General features: G+C 44.1%; 1 protein-coding gene across 1 annotated transcript in view; it reads left to right on the top strand.

Moving 5' to 3' along the window:
• Positions 1–23448, top strand: part of cntln (centlein, centrosomal protein) — a 477268-nt gene that overhangs the window by 2462 nt on the left and 451358 nt on the right. Inside the window, exons 2-3 of the mRNA XM_085991655.1 lie at positions 254–347; positions 12442–12530. Coding sequence (XP_085847781.1) covers positions 267–347; positions 12442–12530 — 170 coding nt within the window. The 5' untranslated portion in view covers positions 254–266. The remainder of the gene's footprint in view (positions 1–253; positions 348–12441; positions 12531–23448) is intronic.

The raw sequence follows: 23448 nt of genomic DNA, 5'->3' as shown, positions 1-23448 counted from the left end.
ACAAAAAGAGGGACCCCTTAATCTTCTAACCTCAGTTGACTGCAAGCCCCGTCTGTGCAACTTGTCCTCATAATTTAACTCTTTGATTCCCGGTATCATTCTGGTGAATCTGCACCCGCTTCGAGGCCAATGTATCCTTCCTGATGTTCGGTGCCCAGAACTGAACGCAGTACTCCAGGTGGGGGTCTAACCAGATTTATTGTAGTAATTATCATCTGATTTTAATGCTATTCTTTCTGTGCTTTTTAAAAAGGTATTTCACTAACATGGCTTCAAAGCAGTGTGACTCTCAGCTACTGCCGGAGGAACAAGTGCGGAGACTGTCGGAAGAACTTGCTCAATGTCAGGTAGGTTTTGTTTGTATGGTATGGAAGTTGTTCACTTTTGCAGTTGACCTTTTGTGGTGCAGTAGAGATTGAGATTTTAAGATCTATTGACTTAAAGCTCGTTTGTAGCATAAACGCTGGCACAGACCAGTGGGGCTGAATGGGCTAGTTCTGTGCTGTAAATGTTATGTATTTCTATGTAAAAATAACAGTGAATGTACAAGTGAAGAATGCTCTGAAATGAAAAGGACGACTGTGCTTTGGTAGTTTGTTTTCACCCTTTGCCTATTTGTCTGAGTTTTAAAAAATTTGTTCATGGGATGTGGGCGTCGCTGGCAAGGCCAGCATTTATTGCCCATCCCTAGTTGCCCTTGAGAAGGTGGTGGTGAGCCGCCTTCTTGAACCGCTGCAGTCTGTGTGGTGAAGGTACTCCCATAGTGCTGTTAGGGAGGGAGTTCCAGGATTTTGACCCAGCCACGATGAAGGAACGATGATATATTTCCAAGTCAGGATGGTGTGTGACTTGGAGGGGAACTTGGAGGTGATGGTGTTCCCATGCACCTACTGCTCAGTTGTATTGGGATCAGTTGTAATAATTAGAAAGAGGAGATATTAGTTAGGTAGATATAGATATCTATTTTGAAAAATTTTAATTACATTTTTATCATTATGAAAATAACTAGTGTATATTTCAAGCTGCTGCATATCCCCCCTCCCCTGATGCTGTGCAAACAGGCCCCTGCACCTGTTTGCACCAGCTGTAAAATTTTCCTGCGTAGTTGGTGGGTAGTTAGCCCAACTCTGCGCTAGCGATGAGGACAATCGTACTGGATGATCTGTCAAGTCAGAACTGAAAAGTCAAAGTGTGAGCAGTTAAAATTTGTCACTTAAATCTGAGATGATATTAAAGACTAGAAATTATTGCTGAGTATTTACTGTGAATTTAATGTGTTTTGTTTAGGATTAACTATGCAAGTTTAATGAGTGATAATCAGTTTTTGTACTGAGCAATCATGCAGGTAGCATATGCTGTATAGAGGCAAACAAAAGCAAAATACTGTGGATGCTGGAAATCTGAAATAAGAACAAAAAATGCTGGAAACACTTAGCAGGTCAGGCAGCATCTGTCATCGACCGGAAACATTAACTCTGTTCCTCTCTCCACAGATGCTGCCTGACCTGCTAAGTGTTTCCAGCATTTTCTGTTATTATTGAATAGAGGACACTGGTTGGTGATTGGTTTTGTAGAGTGTTGTCTTTGTGAATATATACACTGTCTTTGGCACAAAGTGCCAGCACCAGTCTCTGAAATACCATCTTGTTTTTGGCTGGTTGGCATGCCTTTTCCCAGCTTCTAGCAAGTTTTACTGTACAATACCTTGTCAGTTTATGGTTGGCTTTCGACACTCCCCTTTTTGAGAGTGACTGAATCTGTTAAATGATGGACGCAAGGTCTTGAGCTTGATTCCTGGCACGGTAGACTCCGCTTCTCATCCTCATGGACTGAGCACTATAACCTTAAAATATGCTCAATAAGCAGGAGCTTGCGAGGATTCTCCCATGGTTGTCATATTGTTGCTGTATCTCCTAGCTATTCAGCAGTTGAAGTGGGGATCAACGCTTTACCGAACAAGAATTTCAAGCAAGCAGCTGCTTTACTCTTTTGCTAATTATCTTGCTCATCACTTTAGTCATCTAGTTAGAATCATAGAAATTTACAGCACAGAAGGAGGCCATTTGGCCCATTGTGTCTGTGCCAGCCGAGAAAGAGCGATCCAGCCTAATCCCACGTTCCAGCTCTTGGTCCGTAACCCTATAGGTTAGGGCACTTTAAGTGCATATCCAAGTACTTTTTAAATGTAATGAGAGTTTCTGCCTCGACTACCCTTTCAGGCAGTGAGTTCCAGACCCTCACCACCCTCTGGGTGAAAAAAGTTCTCCTCAACTCCCCTCTAATCCTTCTACCAATTATTTTGAATCTATGCCCCCTGGTTATTGACCTCTCTGCTAAGGGAAATAGGTCCTTCCTATCCACTCGATCTAGGCCTCCTCATAACTTTATACACCTCAATCAAATCTCCCCTCAGCCTCCTCTGCTCCAAAGAAAACAATCCCAGCCTATCCAATCTTTCCTCACAGCTAAAATTCTACAGTCCTGGCAACATCCTTGTAAATCTCTAACATTTGCATATGAATTATCATTGGCCCGCAAGCATCTGTAAGGAATACCTATTATATTCACGTGATCACATGCTGAGGTGTCATTGGCCTGCAGGCATCTGTAAGGACTACTATTGTTTTGAAGACCCAGGCTAGGGGTCCTAATGCCATGTTTTTCCCCACTGGTGCTGCTATGAGTAAGATCACAGACCTAATGCTTAATAAAAGAGTTAAACTGTAATACTCTGTTGTCCTGCAATTTATTAATTTTATACAAAGTGTGTAAAACAAGACAATCTCCTCTGTACCCTCTCCAGTGCAATCACATCTTTCCTGTAATGTGACCAGAACTGTACACAGTACTCTAGCTGTGGCCTAACTTTGAGCATAACCTCCCTGCTCTTGTATTCAATGCCACGACTAATAAAGGAAAGTATCCCGTATGCCTTCTCAACCACTTTACCTAATTGTCCTGCTACCTTCAGGGATCTGTGGACATGCACTCCAAGGTCCCTCTGTTCCTCTACACTGCTCAATATCCTACCATTTATTGTGTATTCCCTTGTTCGCCCTCCCCAAATGCATTACCTCACACTTCTCCAGATTGAATTCCATTTGCCACTTTTCTGACCAGTCCATTGATATCTTCCTGCAGTTTACAGCTTTCTTCCTCACTATCAACCACATGGCCAATTTTTGTATCATCTGCAAACTCCTTAATCATGTCCTACATTGAAGTCTAAAACATTGATGTATACCACAAAAAGCAAGGGATCTAATACCGAGTCTTGCGGAACCCCACTGGAAACAGCCTTCTAGTCACAAAAACACCTGTCAACCATTACCTTTTGCTTTCTGCCACTGTGCCAATTTGGATCCGACTTGCCAATTTTTCTTGGATCCTATGGGCCTTTACTTTTCTGATCAGTCTGCCATGTGGAACCTTGTCAAAAGGCCTTGCTAAAATCCATGTAGACTACATCAAATGCGCCACCCGCATTGGCCCTCCTTGTTACCCCCTCAAAAAAATCAATCAAGTTAGTCAGCCACGACCGTCCCTTAACAAATCCATGCTGACTGTTATTGATTAATCCGTGCCTTTCTAAATGACGATTAATACTGTCCCTCAATTTTTTTTCCAATAATTTGCCCACTACAGAGGTTAGGCTGACTGGCTTGTAATTACACGGTCTATCTCTTTCTCCCTTTTTAAACAACGGTACAACGTTAGCAGTCCTCCGGCACCACACCTGTAGCCAGAGAGGATTGGAAAATGATGGTCAGAGCCTCTGCTATTTCCTCCCTTGCTTCTCTTAACAGCGTGGGATACATTTTTTCTGGGCCTGGCGATTTATCTACTTTCAAAGATGCTAAACCCCTTAATACTTCCTCTGTCGCTATATTTATCTCATCTAATATTTCACATTCCTCCTCCTTAACTGCAATGTCTGCATCGCCCCTCTCTTTTGTGAAGACAGACGCAAAGTACTAATCAAGAACCACGCCTCAACACATGGGTTACCTTTTTGGTCTCTAATAGGCCCTACTCTTTCTTTTGTGATCCTCGTGCTCTTTATTGTATTTATAAAACATCTTTGGGTCTTCTTTGATTTTACTTGCCAGTATTTTTTCATGCCCTCTCTTTGCATTCCAAATTCCTTTTTAATTTCATCCCTGCACTTTCTATACTCCTCTAGGCTTTCTGCAGTATTTAGCTCTCGGTATCTGACATAAGGTTCCCTTTTTTTGCCTTACCCTACCCTGTATGCCCCTAGACATCCAGGGGGCTGTACATTTGGGAGTCCCACCTTGTTTCTTTGTGGGAACACGCTCTGAACCCTCGATCTCCTCCTTGAATGCCTCCCACTGCTCAGACACCGATTTACCTTCAAGTAGTTGTTTCCAGTCCACTTTTGCTAAATCATATCTCGGCTTCGTAAAACTGGCCTTTCCCCAATTGAGAACTTTTACTCCTGGTCTATCTTTGTCCTTTTCCATAACTACGCAAAATCTAACTGAATTATGAACACAGTTGATCCTGAATATCTTATGAAGAGATTTTGTCAGATCCTGTGACCAATGCACTTTTCACCCTGTGTTGAATAGGAACTATTACTGTATTGTACATGTTTTATATAACTATACATATACATGATAGGGTAAATGTATTTTTGAAAAAAAAGTTGCGATAGGAGCTGTGTTTGCTTACTAAACTACAAGATGGAGACTGGAGCCTAGCTGTGTGCAAGAATGCAGGCAGTTTCTTTGATCTGTAGACGGACTAGAACGTGAAGCTTTGTCCCAGGTGCTAATCTAATTACATGTTGATCAAGCATTAATACATGTACAAAGGTTGAGCGAGCTATGAACAGAAACTTGTCAAGTGATTATGTGCGCAGGATGCCCTATTGTCTTTGAACTTGATTGAATGAATAGCACTTGGTTCATGGCCTTTTGACCTGGGAGATGTATTGTTTCCCAAGCACCTTTAGCTCAATTTTCAGCTCCGTTTTTGAGTTAGATAATTCGATTCCATCTGGTGTGCAGGCATATTACTTGACCCATGAGCAAACATTACCTCAGGATGAGTATATAGGACTGTTGCATCCAAAAATCTTGCTGAAATTGGACTGTGTAAGAAATATGTCCTAAAGAGAATACTATCAGTAACTTTCTGTATCTTTTTATTTCCGCGTAAGCATCTTACTTGTAAATATATTTCATTTTGGCCTGAATATACTGATTGGCATTATAGTGTTTACCATCTTTTGGAATAAAACATGAGCATGGTGGTCTCGATGTATTATACTGAAATTAAAGGGACATTATTAGTCTTGTGTCACACTATCCTTTTCACTGTACACAAGGATACCGTTTTCAATTCATGGAATACTCCGTCTGTTTATGAAAACTGCCTTTTTGCTGTGAATGTAACTGAAAAGTGTTGGGAGAAAGCCCGAATTGTAAAAGTTACACACTAAGAATGAAGATTGAATGGTTTACCAGCTGAATCCAAGGTTGTATCGCTGCCAGGCATTTTTAATAAATGTGCATATATGGAATTAACTTTTTTAATAAAAGCAAATGATTTTTGTCACTGAGTGCGTTATGGCTGTTTGTTTTCTTGGGCATGGTGCGGTACAGATTTAAAGTGACACTGCGTTGTGCTGGTTGAGTTGAGAATTGGGGCGCAGAGCTTGGCCTATAGTTGCTTGAATTTCATCTGTAGTTTCTCAAGTGGGAGCAGTGGTGGTTGTTCTTTAACTGCTTTTAGCTGGCCTAAAAATGGATAAATCCCCAGGCCCGGATGAAATGTATCCCAGGCTGCTGTGTGAGGCAAAGGAGGAGATTGCGGGGGCTCTAACACATATATTCAGGACCTCTCTGGCCACAGGGGATGTGCCAGAGGACTGGAGAACCGCTAATGTAGTACCATTATTCAAGAAGGGTAGTAGGGAAAAACCGGGGAACTACAGGCCAGTGAGCCTAACATCAGTGGTAGGAAAATTATTGGAAAAAATCCTGAGGGACAAAATTTGTCTCCACTTGGAGAGGCAAGGATTAATCAGGGATAGTCAACATGGCTTTGTCAAGGGAAGATCATGTCTGACTAATTTGATTGAATTTTTTGAGGGGGTGACTAGGTGTGTGGATGAGGGTAACGCAGTGGATGTGGTATACATGGATTTCAGTAAGGCCTTCGATAAAGTCCCGCACAGGAGACTGGTCAAGAAGGTAAGAGCCCATGGAATCCAGGGTGCCTTGGCACATTGGATACAAAACTGGCTTAGTGGCAGAAGGCAGAGGGTGATGGTCGAAGGTTGTTTTTGTGACTGGAAGCCTGTGGCCAGTGGGGTACCACAGGGATCGGTGCTGGGTCCCTTGCTGTTTGTGGTCTACATTAATGACTTGGATATGAATGTAAAGGGTATGATCAGTAAGTTCGCGGATGATACAAAAATTGGCAGGGTGGTAAATAGCGAGGAGGGTAGCCTCAGTCTGCAGGACGATATAGATGGGTTGGTCAGATGGGCGGAACAGTGGCAAATGGAATTTAACCCGGAAAAGTGCGAGGTGATGCACTTTGGGGGGACTAACAAGGCAAAGGAATACACAATGAATGGAAAGACCCTAGGCAAGACGGAGGGTCAGAGGGATCTGGGTGTGCAAGTACACAGATCCCTGAAGGCGGCGGAACAGGTGGATAAGGTGGTAAAAAAGGCATATGGGATACTTGCCTTCATTAGCCGAGGCATTGAATATAAGAGCAAGGAGGTTATGATGGAGCTGTATAAAACACTGGTTAGGCCACAGCTGGAATACTGTGTGCAGTTCTGGTCGCCACACTACAGGAAGGATGTGATCGCGTTAGAGAGGGTGCAGAGGAGGTTCACCAGGATGTTACCAGGGCTGGAGCGCTTCAGCTATGAAGAGAGACTGGGCAGATTGGGTTTGTTTTCCTTGGAGCTGAGGGGGGACATGATTGAGGTGTACAAAATTATGAGGGGCATAGATAGGATGGATGCTGAGGAGCTTTTTCCCTTAGTAGAGGGGTCAATAACTAGGGGGCATAGATTCAAGGTAAAGGGCGGGAGGTTTAGAGGGGATTTGAGAAAGAACTTTTTCACCCAGAGGGTGGTTGGAGTCTGGAACTCACTGCCTGAAAGGGTTGTGGAGGCAGAAACCCTCACAACATTTAAGAAGCATTTGGATGTGCACTTGAAATGCCATAGCATACAAGGCTACGGGCCAAATGCTGGAATATGGGATTAGATTAGGCAGGGCTTGATGGCCGGCGCGGACACGATGGGCCGAAGGGCCTCTATCCGTGCTGTATTACTCTATGCTTTATTAGTGGAATCTGTTCACACAAGCACTGAAGTAGCTTTGTGTATATTCACAACACAGCAACAGCACTGTATAAAATTGGCTGAGAGAACAAATCCCTTTATAGGTGACATGTAGTAACGCCATTAACTTGTCCTGCATGAAAGTTTTATGGCAATATTTTTTTTTAAAAGTTGCAATCTTTAAAAAAATTAAAAATGTGAATTTGATGTGTCCTCATTCCACTTGATGATGGTAAAGTTTAAAATCTTTTTAAAAAATGGGTTAGTGAATTGATCCATTGCTCCCGCTGGTGGTCCTTCTTGCCATTGACTCTCTCTGGTGATGTGGCATGCCGGAGTCTCACCACCACAACACCACATTTAATCAGATTTCATGTAGAAACTCTCTTCTGCTGGCAGCAATGCCAAATTAAGAAGTTATACCTCTTCATCATTGCCTGACTCTTGTGTTACTGATATTAGAAATGCAAAATTTGTTAGTGAATGTCTGGCTTTAGATTAGGGCCTTTCATACAGCACAGTGTTAAGGTGCTGCTGATGGTTTAAGGTGAAATCATGATAGTTTCTTTATATCGTTTATAGGATACTCATTTCCATTCAATAAACGTTGTGCAAAAATCATTAACAATCTATGTTGCATCTCTGAAGTAAGTAATACCATATTAAACTTTACCTGTGGAATATTTGCTATGGAGTGGCTTGTCATTTTTATTTATTGACTCAGAGAAGCAGTTGATTAACTATTGTGCTTTGATTTCTCGTGTTAAAGCTGTAGCATTTAATCTGGCAGGTTTATGCTGGAGTAGGAGATGAAGCTCATTAAAGTACAAGGTGAAAATTGACTGATTTTAATTAACAAAAGTTCCCATTCCAAATTAAACGTTGATCAATCACTATAGCCTTTTTACACACTACTTGGGTGAAATGTACTGCTTTTTTTTTAGTTAACTGAACAATTCTGAATTCTCTAACCTGTCTCCCTAGGAGGAATAGCTTTCAACTCGTGCTGAAATGAACAATATAAGCAGTAAAACTATTCATATCATTAACTTTATTCCTGTAATAACCCTAAATTAAGCATCTAAGCACACGATTAAAATAAAAATTTAACGTGTAAAGACCTAATTTGGCCTGGGTTTCTTTCTGTGAAAAGATTTTTTTTTAAATGAGGTATGAAATGTTGTCAAACATTAGTTTGCAGTAAAATAAGAAGGAAAAACTGCAAATGCTGAAAATCTGCAATAAAAACAGAGGCTGGATGAAGGGTTACACACTCAAACTGCCAATCGCCTGTCTTTTCTCTTCACAGATGCTAACTGATCTGCTGTGTGTTGCCAGCATTTTCTGTTTTTATATTTGATTTTAAGTGGGATTGTTGCTATGTGCTGAGGTTTGAGCCCCTTTCACCAGCAGCCAAATTGCAGTGAGCATGCTATGCATAACATGGGACCACCACTTTCTGTCTGCGCCATTCCTTTTTTTAAACACAGCATGCTATTATTATTGAAAAAAATCTGCATATTTCATGGTTTGGACAAATTGGTTCCACTTTTACTTTATTCCAATCACTGAATGAAAGTCCTTGTGTCCTATTAGTTTACTTCTATCGGGGCCACTCTGCCCTCACTACATAGTCCTTAATACTCACATCAAAACATAGGTATTTTGCCCTCTTCCGTTATAGACCTTTTATAAAAAGCAGACCACATGGAGAATGGTTTTGTGTGAAATTTATTATGCTTGGGGAGATGACCTGTACGCTCATTCATGTCATTTCTCCTAACTTGTTAGGTCATTCTCATAGATGTCATAAATTTCATGTTCAGTTGTTTCCCATGCAGCATTCTTCCCTTCACCATCTCATAATTCTCATTATTCGTTCGTTTTTATGGGATGTAGGCATCGCTGGCAAGGCCAGCATTTCTTGCCCCTCCCTAATTGCCCTTGAGAAGGTGGTGGTGAGCCGCCTCCTTGAACCTCTGCAGTCCGTGTGGTGAAGGTTCTCCCACAGTGCCGTTAGGTAGGGAGTTGCAGGATTTTGACTCGGCGGCGATGAAGGATCGGCGATATATTCCTAAGTCAGGATGGTGTGTGACTTGGAGGGGAACCTGGAGGTGGTGGTGTTCCCATGCGTCTGCTGCCCTTGTCCTGGAAGAGGTTTGGGAGGTGCTGCCGAAGAAGCCTTGGCGAGTTGCTGCAGTGCACCTTGTAGATGGTACACAATGCAGCCACGGTGCGACACGGTGGAGGGAGTGAATGTTTAAGGTGGTAGAGGAGGTGCCAATCAAGCGAGCTGCTTTGTCCTGGATGATGTTGAGCTTCTTGAGTGTTGTTGGAGCTGCACTCATCCAGGCAAGTGGCGAGTATTCCATCACACTCCTTACTTGTGCCTTGTAGATGGTAGAAAGACTTTGGGGAGTCAGGAGATGAGACACTCACTGCAGAATACCTAGCCTCTGACCTGCTGTTGTTGCCACAGTGTTTATGTGGCTGGTCCAGTTAAGTTTCTGGTCAATGGTGACCCCCAGGATGTTGATGGTGGGGGATTCGGTGATGGTAATGTCAAGGGGCGGTGTTTAGGCTCTCGCTTGTTGGAGATTGTCATTGCCTGGCACTTCTGTAGCACGAATGTTACCTGCCACTTATCAGCCCAAGCCTGATTATTCAATGCAGATATATCACTACTGGCACATTCTAAACGCACCTTTATTTTACTCTGGAATTCTGAACTAAGGTTATCCACAGTACAACTTCTGTAACTCAATAACTTTGTCCGTAGGATCTCTATGCAGCAGTCAAAAATGTGTTAAATGCAAGTGGCTTGTAATTACACTTGGAGTTAAGAGTATTGGAATGAAGTGTATTTCAAACTATCCACAATATTACAAAGCTGACATTTATTTTCTCTTGTGGGATGATACATCATTCATATAGCTTCTACTCCAGCGATTAGATGGATTTTATTGGTGTCTTCCAAATGATGAAACATGTTTTCTTTCAAAGTTAGTTTAAGTTGTTAGTTGCCGTGAAGCAATTGTGCCATAAATATTATTTTTGTAAAATGGCACTTCTAATTCAATTCAACTGAATGCTGCTATTCGATAAGATCATGGTTGAACTTCTACATCAATTCCACTTTCCCCATATCCTTTGATTTCCTTCGTGCCCAAATATCTCTCTCTCTCTCAGCCTTGGATATACTCAATGATTCAGCATCCACAGCCTTCTGGGTAGAGAATTCTAAAGATTCACATCCCTCTGCGTGAAGAAATTTCTCCTCATCTCCGTCCTAAATGGCTGACCTCTTATCCTGAGACTATGACCCCTAGTTCTAGACACTCCAGCCAAGGAAAACAGCCTCTCGGCATCAACCCTGTCAAGCCCTCTAAGAATTTTGTACATTTCAATGAGATCACCTCTCATTCTTCTGAACTCCAGACAATAGAGACCTCATAGGACAACCCTCTTTTTTTATATTCATTCATGGGATGTAGGCATCGCTGGCACGGCCAGCATTTATTGTCCATCCCTAATTGCCCTTGAGAAGGTGGTGGTGAGCCGCCGCCTTGGACCGCTGCAGTCTGTGAGGTGAAGGTACTCCCATACTGCTGTTAGCTGGGAGTTCCAGGACTTTGACCCAACGACAATGGAATGGTGATATATTTCCAAATCAGGATGGTGTGTGACTTAGAGGGGAACTTGCTGGTAGTGGTGTTCCCATGCTAGGTGACAGCAGTTGTGGGTTTAGGAGGTGCTGTCGAAGAAGCCGTGGCGAGTTGCTGCACTGCATCTTGTAGATGGTACACAATGCATCTTGTAGATGGTACACACTGCAGCCACGGTACGCTGGTGGTGGAGGGAGTGAATGTTTAAGGTGGTGGATGGGGTGCTAATCAAGCGGGCTGCTTTATCCTGGATGGTGTCGAGCTCCTTGAGTGTTGTTGGAGCTGCACTCATCCAGGCAAGTGGAGAGTATTCCCTCACATTCCTGACTTGTGCCCTGTAGATGGTGGAAAGGCTTTGGGGAGTCAGGAGATGAGACACTCGCTGCAGAATAGCCAGCCTCTGACCTGCTTTTGTAGCCACAGTATTTATGTGGCTGGTCCAGTTAAGTTTCTGATCAATGGTGACCCCCAGGATGTTGATGGTGGGTGATTTGGTGATGGTAATCCTGTTGAATGTCATGGGGCGGTTGTTCGACACTTTCTCTTGTTGGAGATGGTCATTGTCTGGCACTTGTGTGGTGTGAATGTAACTTGCCACTTATTAGCCCAAGCCTGAATGCCATCCAGGTCTTGCTGCATGCGGTCATGGACTGCTTCATTATCTGAGGAGTTGCGAATGGAACTGAACACTATGCAGTCATCAATGAACATCCCCACTTCTAACCTTATGATGGAGGGAAGGTCATTGATGAAGCAGCTGAAGATGGTTTGGCCGAGGGCACTGCCCTGATAAATTCCTACAGCAATGTCCTGGGGCTGAGATGATTGGCCTCCAACAACCACACCATCTTCTTTTTGTGCTAGGTATGACTCCAGCCAGTGGAGTTTTCCCCCTGATTCTCACTGACTTAAATTTTACTAGGGGCCCCTTGATGCCACACTCGGTCAAATGCTGCTTTGATGTCAAGGGCAATCACCCTCACCCCACCTCTAGAATTCAGCTCTTTTGTCCGTGTTTGGACCAAGGCTGTAATGAGTTCTGGAGCCAAGTGGTCCTGGCGGAACCCAGACTGAGCATTGGTGGGCAGGTTATTAGAATCATAGTGATCCTTCGTTGCACTCACGGTAAGGCAAGTATAATCTTTCCTTTTGCTTTCCATCTTCTGGGTTTTCTATGACAGCGAGGACAAGTGAAATACAATGCTCTCGAGGCGTGCAAGAGTCACCTGGGTATTGAATGTTCCCTTCATTTTTTCACTCCTTCCCAGTCCTCTGATTATGTCGGTCATTGGACAGGTTAAGATCAAGAACTCACCACGTGGCATACAATTTAATTGAGCCACTCTTGGAACTGTGCAGCATTTAAAAAAAAAAAAAAAAAAAATGTTTTTGCTTTTGCATCTGTTTCTGACGATACTAATTTTTAAATTTTCTGTGCAGGCTGACAAAGAATTTGTGTGGTCATTGTGGAAGCGTCTGCAGGTGGCAAACCCTGATCTCACCCAGGCCATTAGCTTGGTTCTAGAGAGGTGAGTGAAGTTTAATTTTGCTGTAGAGATTTGTAAAAGTAGATGGTGGGGAAGTGGTAATCAAAATACTTCGAGTTTACCTTTGAATATAACTATTTGTACTACAATATTATTGCAAACTATCTTTTGGCTTGAAAAGTAATTATCGTTTTGTTCTTTAACTGCTTTTTCCCTGATTGCTCCTTCAGAAGAGGAAAGCTGGTTGTGTGCAGGGACATGGTTCCACAGGCACTGGCTATCCTTGAGTAGCTGCTCTTTGTGTAGAAGCCCAAGCATTGAATGTCGCCTGAGTAGTTGTCTGGAGAAGACATTGCAGCTAAGCTAAAACTTGTCCTTGTGATATCTGCACATGGGCAATTTTTAGCTGCGATCACTATATACCAATATAGCAATCACAAAATTTGCTGACTTCACCAGTTATTACAGGCAGATCTCAAGGATGGCCCATTTTGACTTGTATCTTGTGCCATCTGACAGCTTGGCTCAGTGGTAGCACTCAAGCCCTGAGTCAAAAGGTCGTGGGCTCAAGATCCACTTCAGGATTTGTGCACATTATCTCAGCTGGCACAGTGCTGAGGGGGTGCTGCATTGTTGAAAGCCCATCTTTCAAATGAAATGTTAAGCTGAGGCCACATCTGTCTGTTCAGGTGCAAATAAAAGATCTCATGGCATTACAGTGAAACCTGTATAAACGGACACTCCCAAAAAAACAGACTCTTATTGAGAGACCCAAATAACTTGCATGGTAAAATATACAAGAGGCACTCTGAAACCACAGACGCTCACAAATTACTAATTAGGGGCAGCCTTCAATGCACCAAACCCTTTTACAACTTAAAACACTGGACACAGCCTGTTGCAAAGCTGCTGTATGTGGAACCTTCACTGAGTTGGGATGACTGCATGGACTCGATGGGCTGAATGGCCTTCTGTGCCGTTATGACTCTTTCACTGGTGCTTCCCCTTGCAGCTTGTTTCTTCTTTCTGCCCCCTAATTCTCATGTCAGTGTGCCAGTCAGCGCGAGGTGGCAGTGGGTTTTGTGAAAGAAACGGCGTGGGTGGAATGGGGAGCTCTTTACCCAGCATGCACAGCAGCAGAGAAACTGCTCTATCTCTGGGATTGAATGCTCGCTAAGGTGTCCGTAATTCACAGGTTTCGCTGTAGTTAAGTGTACGACAGATCATCCTTCTTAGGTTTAAGGTGACCTCACGATAATTTGCAAGAAGGAAAGATGGACTGGGAGAAAGAAATATCTTATGTTCTTATGCTCTAAGAAACGCATACAATGAGTAAGTTAAGTGGCACATATCTGGAGGATGATCGGAGGGATACCATCTGAATCCAAGGTCGTTTTAGAGTCTAGAGAGTGGATAATCTGACAGACCTGCTGAGGGATAAAATTTAATGTTGGTTACAATGGTCACATTATGGTTGAAAAGGTTCATTGAGATTAGAGCTGGAGGAAAAAAGTGAGCCAAAAAAGGCCAGCTATCTATTTTGGAGAGCTATCAACTTTACCACCAGGGCGGAAGGTGAATGAAAATGCAGATTCACTGATGATATGAGACAGCTTTGTTAAGGGACCTAGAGGGTCAGGAAGACTGCAGTTGACATTTATTTGAAATAAAGTTGCATTTAAGAGCTTTAATGGTAAATTTACAAAAGGTTATGATCAAAGATGAAATTAGCTTGAAATGCTTCAGACTGATCCTGCAGCAGGCAGAATTTTTACGAGAGCAGAATGATCATGATTGAAGCAACATGTACTATTGGATCTGATAAAAGAGGAAAAGTGAGTTATGAAATCTTCCACGCTAACCCAAATGACAAATTACTTCACTGTCTCAAAGAAGGGTCAGAAAATTGACAGCAATGTTTGGATCAGGGAATGGCAGCAAAACATTCTCGTCGACCATCTCTGTTGGGTGACTGAGCATCAAAGAAAATGCAGCTGGCTCAGAATGTGATTTGTTTGGTATTCTGCGAGGCTGTCACTGAGGTCATCTTTTATTTTCAAATCCATTCAGTGGCAATGTCAACCTTTCCTCCACTTCCACACCCATCACACAAAAGCATCGCATCTTGGGTGTTTGTGTGTGTGTATATGCAAATTGTTGTGTAATCCAGGCTGCTGTCACTATAATTAACATCTTCAACATATCTGGAGCAATGCTGTGGGATTTTAGTTTTTTTCTCTGTCTTGTATTAGTGCCCTGCGTACGTACACTCGTACTGACAGGAGTGCTGCAGCGTCTTTTGGATGAGCCATTAAACCAAGGCCCTGACTGCTGTCTCAAGTGGACGTAAAGGGAACCACGCCACTATTTCGAAGATCATCAGGGGTCAATATTGATCCCCCCAACAAACATCACTTTTATAAAAAAAAAAAAAAAAAAAATCTGGTCATCACATTGCTGTTTGTGGGAGCTTGCTGTGCATAAATTAGCTGCTGCCTTTCCTACATTATTACAGTGACTACACTTCAAAAGTATGTCATTGGTTGTAAAGAGCTTTCGTTTGTTCGTTCACCTGGCCTGCAGTTACTGGGTATATCCGTCTTTTTGAACAGGGGTGTAACATTTGCAACCCTCCAGTCCTCTGGCACTACTCCCATATCTAAGGAGGATTGAAGATTGTGGTCAGAGCCTCTGCTATTTCTACCCTTACTTCCCTCAGCAAAGTACGATTCACCCCATCTGGACTAGGTGACTTGTCTACTTTGAGCATTGCCAACCTTTTAATTATTCTTTATCTGCAGAGTGTGTGTGAGGAATCTGGGTTTTGGTGGTGTCGGGGCCCTGCTCGCTATGCTGCCTCTTGTGCTCTCCGGCCCAGCGCGGGCTGATCCCGGGGTTTGGTGGTGTCTGGGCTTCTGTGTCCTGCGCACGTGCCGTTCTGGTGGAGACGGGTTGTTGTTTAGGCCCCACCCCCCCATACGGGCACATGTGCAGAAAGTGCAGAAGATCATGCAAATAGTCAGTGATCTGACATTGTAAATGGCTTCCTCTCCTCAGGCTCTATCCTCTCCCCTTCAAAACCCTCATCTTACATCGTCAAAAAAGCCCACCCTCAATCCCTGTCCTTGCAAACCACCGTCCCATCTCCCAAGGTCACTTTCTTCTCCAAATTCTTTGAATATGTTGTTGCTTCCCAGATCCGTGCCTATCTCTCTCCCTCAACTCTCATTTTGAATCTCTCCATTCGAACCACATTCACAAACTACATTCTCTGTAACTATGACCATAATGCAGTATCCTCATCGACCTCTCTGCAGCCTTTAACACTGTGAACTCACCAGTCCTCTCCTCCATTGTCCAGCTAAGTGGGACTGTTCTCGCTTGCTTCCACTCTTACCTATCCAAGCATAGCCAAAGGACCTCTACCAATGACTTCTCTTCCAACCCTCACAGTCACCTCAGGAACCTCCCAACAATTCATGCTTGGCCCCCAACCTCTTCCGCATCTGCATGCTGCCCCTTGGTGACTTTATTTACAGCCACGAGGTCGGCTTCTATGATAACACTGAAGTCAATGGGCAGGGAAATCAGTCGGGGTGTTTAATGGGTGGCTGATTAGATATTGCCTGTTTTGCACCATAGCCGCAAGTTAAAATTACCTTCCTAGGTGCATTCTCAGTCGGTATCAAAGCAACTGCCCCACAGCAACATAAAAACAAAACTCCTCCTAAACAACAGATAGCTCAGCATTTTAATAAGAACATAAGAAATAGGAGCAAGAGTAGGCCATTCGGCCCCTCGAGCCTGCTCCGCCATTCAATAAGATCATGGCTGATCTGATCTTTGCCTCAACTCCACTTTCCTGCCCACTCCCCATAACCCTTGATTCCCCTGTTTTTCAAAAATCTGTCTATCTCCACCTTGAATATATTCAATGACTCAACCTCCACAGCTCTCTGGGGTAGAGAATTCCAAAGATTCACGACCCTCTGAGATTTTACCTTTTTATTCTTCCTACCACAGTGGATAACCTCACATTTTCCCACATTATACTCCATCTGCCAAATTTTTGCCCACTCACTTAACCTATCTATATCCCTTTGCAGATTGAATGGCCTAACGTATAAAGAGTGAAAGGATAGTCAATGGCATGGTGGGGCCAATTAGAGGCCAAAAAGGAAATCTTGTGGAGGCAGGGGCATGGCAGAGGTACTAAATGAGTACTTTTCATCTGCCTTCACTAAAGAAGAGGATGCTGCCTATGTCACGATAAAGAGAAATTGGATAGAATAAAAATAGATCACGGTGATTATTTGCATGATCTTCTGCGTCCTTCTGTGCATGTGCCCGTATGGGGGGCGGGGCCTAAACCACGTCCAGCCCCCACCAGAATGGTGTATGCGTAGAAGCTCCGACCCCACCAACCCCCGGGATCGGTCTGCGCTGGGCCGGAGAGTGCGAGAGGTGGTCGAGCAAAACTGTTGAGTGTGTCTTGGCCTCCAAGGGGACCAATCATAAATCTGGTGCTGCAAATAAACACGACCATGTCAGATAGCACGGGGGTCAGGAAGGAAAGTTATGTGGTCAGCAGTTTAGTGGGAAAGGAGTTAAAGGTTCTGGGGTAAGTCTCATGTATGAGACAAGCTCAGATAGGTCATGGGCGTAGATGGGTGAGAAACTTGAGAGAGATGGAAATTCAGGTCGAGGGAGAGGATCTTGGGGGCTGGTTTTCCTTGGTGGGTAATGGGAAGGGGGGAGAAGCAGAGTCAGTTGAACAAGCTAGTCTTCTCTTTGTGACGAGAAGCTCGTGCTTGCACTTGTTGTTTAAAGAGAATGGTTGAGGGGGCAGGGCAGAGATGTTTAACGAGATGGTTGGTAGTGGAGAAAAGAAGCCGGGGGTTATCCTTGCTCTCCAGGAAGACCCCGGAGTAGTGAGCAGTGTTGGCAGAGGAGACGAAAGCTCGATGGAGCTTAATGTGGTCAGCCGGATTTGGTGATGGATAGCCAAGCCATTTATGCCCCCGATATGCGTTAGTCTATGCTTGTAACAGCACAAGGTCCTCGAAGCTGGAGAAGGTGTCAGAGGGGTGAGGGAAAGACCATGGTGTGACTTGGTAATGAGGGCCACACTACAACTGCGGCAGTTGGTGGAAAATGGTCAGGTGGGACCATCTCCCTCCACCTCGCCCGGTTTTGTATATATTTTTTGTAATTCATGTGACATATCTAAAATATAATTCATGGGACAGATGTACTAGTAATGAGAAATGCCACATGACTAATTTTTTCTGTTGAAGGGACTATTATATTTGATGCAATTAAAGTCGAAGTCATGTAAAGGACAATTGCAGTCCAATGTTACTCATTTACAGGGAAAATGCATAGTTAATGGTTCTGTACTCTGTTGCATGTAGAGTTGTAATTTGATCACTTCGTAAGGACAGTGCATAGATTGAATGAATGCTGTACAGCCTATTCACATTATTTTTAAGTTGCTTAATTTAAATATCTGGCTAATTTGTTTTTTTTTAAAGACTAAAACTGATTACATTGTCATAATGGACCTGATTGTTTGTTTACTTTTCGGGAGTTGAGGCTAATCAAAGAACTCAAGTTCCAGTCTCGTTCTTCGGAAAAACTTATCTATCTTCAACTCCTTGGTATAGTGTAGGCAGGTATTCATTATTAATCTGGTGCTGGGAAACCCAAACTATTTTTGCACGAGATTTTTGCACCTATGCCAGAAGCACAATTTCAGTAGCCACGTTCCCATGTTCTATGTGACAGCGTGGTAACATGGCCTGGATTTTGTGGTAGGAGTAACAGTGAGGCTATCGGCGCTCACAGTTATTAAGGAGTAAATTGACAGGAACTTCTGGAGTCCGCACATGCACAGTTAAACGAGGAAATCCAGAAGTTGCGTCCAAGTTACCCTGCTCCTCTACAAGCTGTGCTGCACTGGTATCTTGCTGAAAGACTTGGCATTGAGGTTGTGAAGTTGTGGTACTTACCTACCAGATACCCAGTAAACATGCCAGAAAAAGATGGGGCTTATCCATTCAAGTGTAAGTGAATTTTTAACGGTGTAAATTACTATCAAACAACCTCTCTGGCACTGAACATTAACTTTTACAAGTGTGGAGTCTCATTCCTTCCGATTTGAATTATTGTTGGAGATTTAAAAAAAATTAAAATGTTTTGTTTTTACTTTTTCTTTCTGTCCCTTTTATCATTCTCTCTTAATTTCTTATTTCTTTCCCCCTCTATTTTACTTTCTGTACATGATTTATTTTGCTTTCTGTACATGATTTTACATTGAATAAATCTTCTAACTTACAATTCCTGGTTTAGCCTCTGCGTGCCTCAGTAAGGATTCTTCAATCTGATTGGTTGAGGAGACACACTGTTGCTTGTCTGCTTGCCCTGTTCACGCATGCCACAGATCCCCTGTAGAGGGTGCTGCGCTGTATCGGACTCCCAGTTACTGTAAGTTGCCGTGTATAGTCTGTGGGCAGCTGTAAGCTTAATGAACAGCGAGCGTCATTCCTTTGCTGCTGACCACAAAATCCAGGCCATTTGTTTTTTGCTGTAGCACAGAATAAAATGATAGAAGCTTGACCTGCAGTAATAGCTGTAAAGTTCGACCTTCAGATTTGTTTGTACTGCATGCAAAATAACTACATATCTTCAATTGAAATGGACTGATAAACGTAATGCTCAATTTTTAAGGATTAATTTAAACTGAAGACAAAGTATGCAGCCTTAGCTGAAAGTAGTATAACAGTTTATCTGTACACATTTATTACTTTAAATAGAAACCCCAGGCCAACTGTCTTGTCAGTGAAATTGCTATTTTTCTTCACTTTGGTTCCTTGCTCAACAAATTCCCCTCCCCCCCCCCCCCCCCCCATTATAAACATTTTATTCAAAAGCAAAATACTGTGGCTGCTGGCAATCTGAATACAAACAGAAAATGCTGGAAACACTCAGCAGGTCAGGCAGCATCTGTGGTGAGGGAAACAGAGTTGATATTTCTGGTCATTGAACTTTCTTCAGAACTGGAAGAAGTTTAAGATTTAACTTTTTTAAGCAAGTACAGAGACAGGGAAAAAAGGGGAGGAAAGAACACAGGGAAGGTCTCTGCTGGGGTGGAAAGCAGGAGTGATTTAAATGAGAAAAGGGATGATGGTGCAAGGCAGAAGGGGGTGGTAATGTGTGGTGTATGTAACCTGTTCCACCTTAAGAGAACTTAAGCCTGTTCCACCTTAAGAGATGTACTACTTTCTCTGGCTGCTGTATATGTAATACCGGTGGTGACCACCGGTATATAAGTACTGTGTAGTGATATTGTATTTAGTATAGTCCTGACCTCCAACTAGTAAAGACCTGTTGAACTTTATTCTTGTAGTCTGTGCCAGTAATTAATCTTAATACAACTGGAACACACAGACTTAACAGTGGCGACGAGTCCGATTCTTACCCTGCGGCAGTTTATATCCACGGCGGCTTTGTCCACAGAACGGGCGTCGAAGAGAGGCATCCACCCTCATCACCCTGCTGGAAGACACGTCGCGCGGCAGGCATCGAGAACCCGGAGTGCAGAAGACATCCTGAACTCGAAGCCTCCATCAGTGGCAGTCAGCTATCTTCTTTCTACCTCGGTGGTGGGTAAGCCGGTCAGCGACGCGAGCAGAAAGTCGGCCGCGTTGGCTGTACAGACGGGGGGAGGAAGACGGAGGAATAAGGGCGGTGAGATCGATCGCGACCGGAGATAAGGGCCGGGCCGCATTCGGGCCGAAAAGGCGCAGCGTCTGGGGCGACTGAAGGCGCGAGAGCCGCGGTGAAGGCGAACGCAGCCGGTGCTAATAACCGGGCTGCAAGAAGGGCTGCGAGGCGCGACATCGGGGAAGCGCGAATGCCCGAGGGAGCCGCGGTGAAGCGGAGACAGCGTCGGGGGAGTTACTCACCGCTGGGAAAGGGGAGCAGCAGCGGCACGTCAAACGCCATTGCAGCCAGTGGGTGAAGACCGCCAAGCGCGGGAAAACCGCCATTTTGTAGGCGGAGGACGAAGACAAGAGCGGGAAGCCGCCATCTTGGGATAAAATAAATTACAACGATGCCTAAACATGGGAACATTGATACCTTTGATGGTGACATCGAAGATTGGGCCACGTATGTAGAACGCATACAAAATTATTGTAAAGCAAATAAAATCCCAGATGCAGAGAAAGCACTAACGTTATTGAACTTAATGGGTGCGAAGACATACGGGCAATTGAAACACCTTTTATCACCAGGTGAACCGGCGGATAAGACGTTCGAGGAGATTGTTACTGTCCTGAAAAATCATCCAAACCCCATGCCGCTGATGCTAGTGGAACGATTTAAATTTTACAGCAGAAGGCAGCTGAAGGATGAAAGCAATGCTGAATATTTAATGGAATTGCGTAAGCTAGCAAAGTTCTGTCAGTTTGGAACGGGACTAACAGACGCGCTAAGAGATAAATTTGTGTGTGGATTATTAAAAGAAGATACACAAAAGCGACTGCTCGAGGAGAATGAGCTGACGCTTGAGAAAGCGGTCACTATGGCAGCAGCACACGAAGCCGCAGCGAGAGGCACGGCAGTAATGCAGCTACGGTCACCGGAACACAGTACAAATAAATTGGGTTTGAGTACTGTAAAATGTTATCGTTGTGGAAAGACAACACACGATCAGAACCAGTGTTGGTTTAAAAACCAAGAATGCAGAACGTGTGGCAGGCTTGGCCACATAGCTAAAGTATGCCGGTCAGGAAAGAAGACCAGCAACGAAAAGTCACCGCAAGGAAAATACATAAAGGTGCACAAGGTGACAAAGACCAGTTCGAACGAACAGAAGTCAGATTCAGACGCTAGCAGTAATGAACTGGATAGCTTAAGAGTACACAACGTTGGTAAGGATGCAGATCTCCAGACAATTTGGGTCACTCTTCAGATAGCAGGAGTCCAAGTAAAGATGGAATTGGACACTGGATCGGCATTGACGGTCATGAATAAGAAAGATTACAAAAGGTTATTCCAACATAGTGGTTTGCACTGTTGCCTCACAGCGCCAGGGACCCGGGTTCGAATCCGGCCTCGGGCGACTGTCTGTGTGGAGTTTGCACATTCTCCCCGTGTTTGCGTGGGTTTCCTCCGGGTGCTCCGGTTTCCTCCCACAGTCCAAAGATGTGCGAGTTAGGTTGATTGGCTATGATAAATTGACCCTTAGTGTTAGGGGGATTAAATACGTGGGGTTACGGGGATAGGGTGGGATATGTGTTGGTGTAGGGGTTACGGGGATCGGGTGGGATATGTGTTGGTGCAGGCTCGATGGGCCGAAATGGCCTCTATCTGCACTGTGGGGTTTCTGTGATTCTGTGATATTCCCCTACGGGATACGGAGATTATATTGAAAACATACACGGGGCAAAGAGTGTACCCCATCGGAAAGATAGAGGTAAAAGTGGTCCACAAGGGCGAAGAAAGCCAAGTAATGGACTTATATGTGCTACCTGAAGGAGGTCCACCACTACTGGGACGGGAGTGGATTAGGAAAATGAATATGGACTGGCACTCCTTGAAGGTACTAACGGTAGATTCCGGGGAAACAGATGTCAAACCTAAACGATTGTCCAAAATATTGGATGATGCTAAAGAGGTGTTCCAGCAGGGACTGGGAACACTGAGAGGAATTACGGCAAACATCAAGATTGATGAACATGCACAACCAAAATTTTTCAAAGCCAGACCGGTACCCTATGCAATACGACCTACTGTAGAAGCGGAACTGGAAGCGCTAGAACGTTCAGGTGTACTGTCTAAGGTAGATTGGAGTGAGTGGGCTACGCCCATTGTTCCCGTTATGAAACGTCCTTCGAGCAACAAGCCAGGAGAACCAGGGAAGGTTCGCATCTGTGGAGATTTCAAGATCACCGTTAATCCGGTGCTTCACACGGTGCAGTATCCGCTTCCGTGGATTGAGGATATTTTTGCTTCGTTGTCTGGCGGGAAACACTTCACCAAGATAGACCTGGCGCAGGCGTACTTGCAGATGGAGGTTGATGTAGAGTCACGCCAGTACCTCACGATCAACACGCATAGAGGTTTGTACCGGTTTCATAGGCTGGTTTTTGGAGTGGCATCGGCTCCGGCAATTTGGCAGAGGGCCATGGAGCAGGTATTACAGGGAATTCCAGGTACACAATGTTACCTGGACGATATTCTGATTACAGGTGATGGTGATGAAGAACACCTCGCAAACTTGGAACTGGTGCTCAACAGACTGAAAGAGTATGGACTTCGAGTTAATCGGCAGAAATGTGAGTTCTTTCAGAAGCGGATCTCGTACTGTGGTCATGTCATTGACCGGGAGGGGCTTCATAAGTCTCCTGACAAGATAGAGGCAGTTGTAAAGGCTCCCGCTCCGGATAATGTCTCTCAGTTGAGGTCGTTTCTGGGATTGATTAACTATTACCATAAGTTTCTACCGAATCTATCCATGGTACTGCACCCGCTGAACGCTCTTTTACAGAAGGGGGTACCATGGGAATGGAGCGAAAACTGTAAGAAGGCATTTCGCAAAAGCAAAGAATTGATCACCTCAGGAAGTGTTGGCTCACTTCAACCCGACACTGCCTATTCGGTTGGCTTGTGATGCTTCTCCATATGGTATTGGGGCAGTACTCTCACACAAGTTGCCAAATTGCACGGAAAGGCCAGTCGCGTTTGCATCCAGATCATTGACCTCCGCTGAGCGCAACTATGCGCAGATCGATAGGGAGGCTCTCAGCCTTGTATGGGGAGTGAAGAAGTTTAATCATTACCTGCAGGGCCAAAAATTCACACTTCTGACAGACCATCAGCCGTTGGTATCCATTTTTAACCCTAAGAAGGGCGTTTCGGTGATGACAGCACAGCGACTCCAGAGATGGTCCCT

The sequence above is a fragment of the Somniosus microcephalus genome, chromosome 1, assembly GCF_052327205.1.
Source record: "Somniosus microcephalus isolate GS21.2 chromosome 1, FLI_Smic_1.0, whole genome shotgun sequence".
NCBI classification, from domain to species: Eukaryota; Metazoa; Chordata; class Chondrichthyes; order Squaliformes; family Somniosidae; genus Somniosus; species Somniosus microcephalus.
Note: the sequence above shows the minus strand (reverse complement) of the source record. Positions and strands in the feature narration are given on the sequence as shown.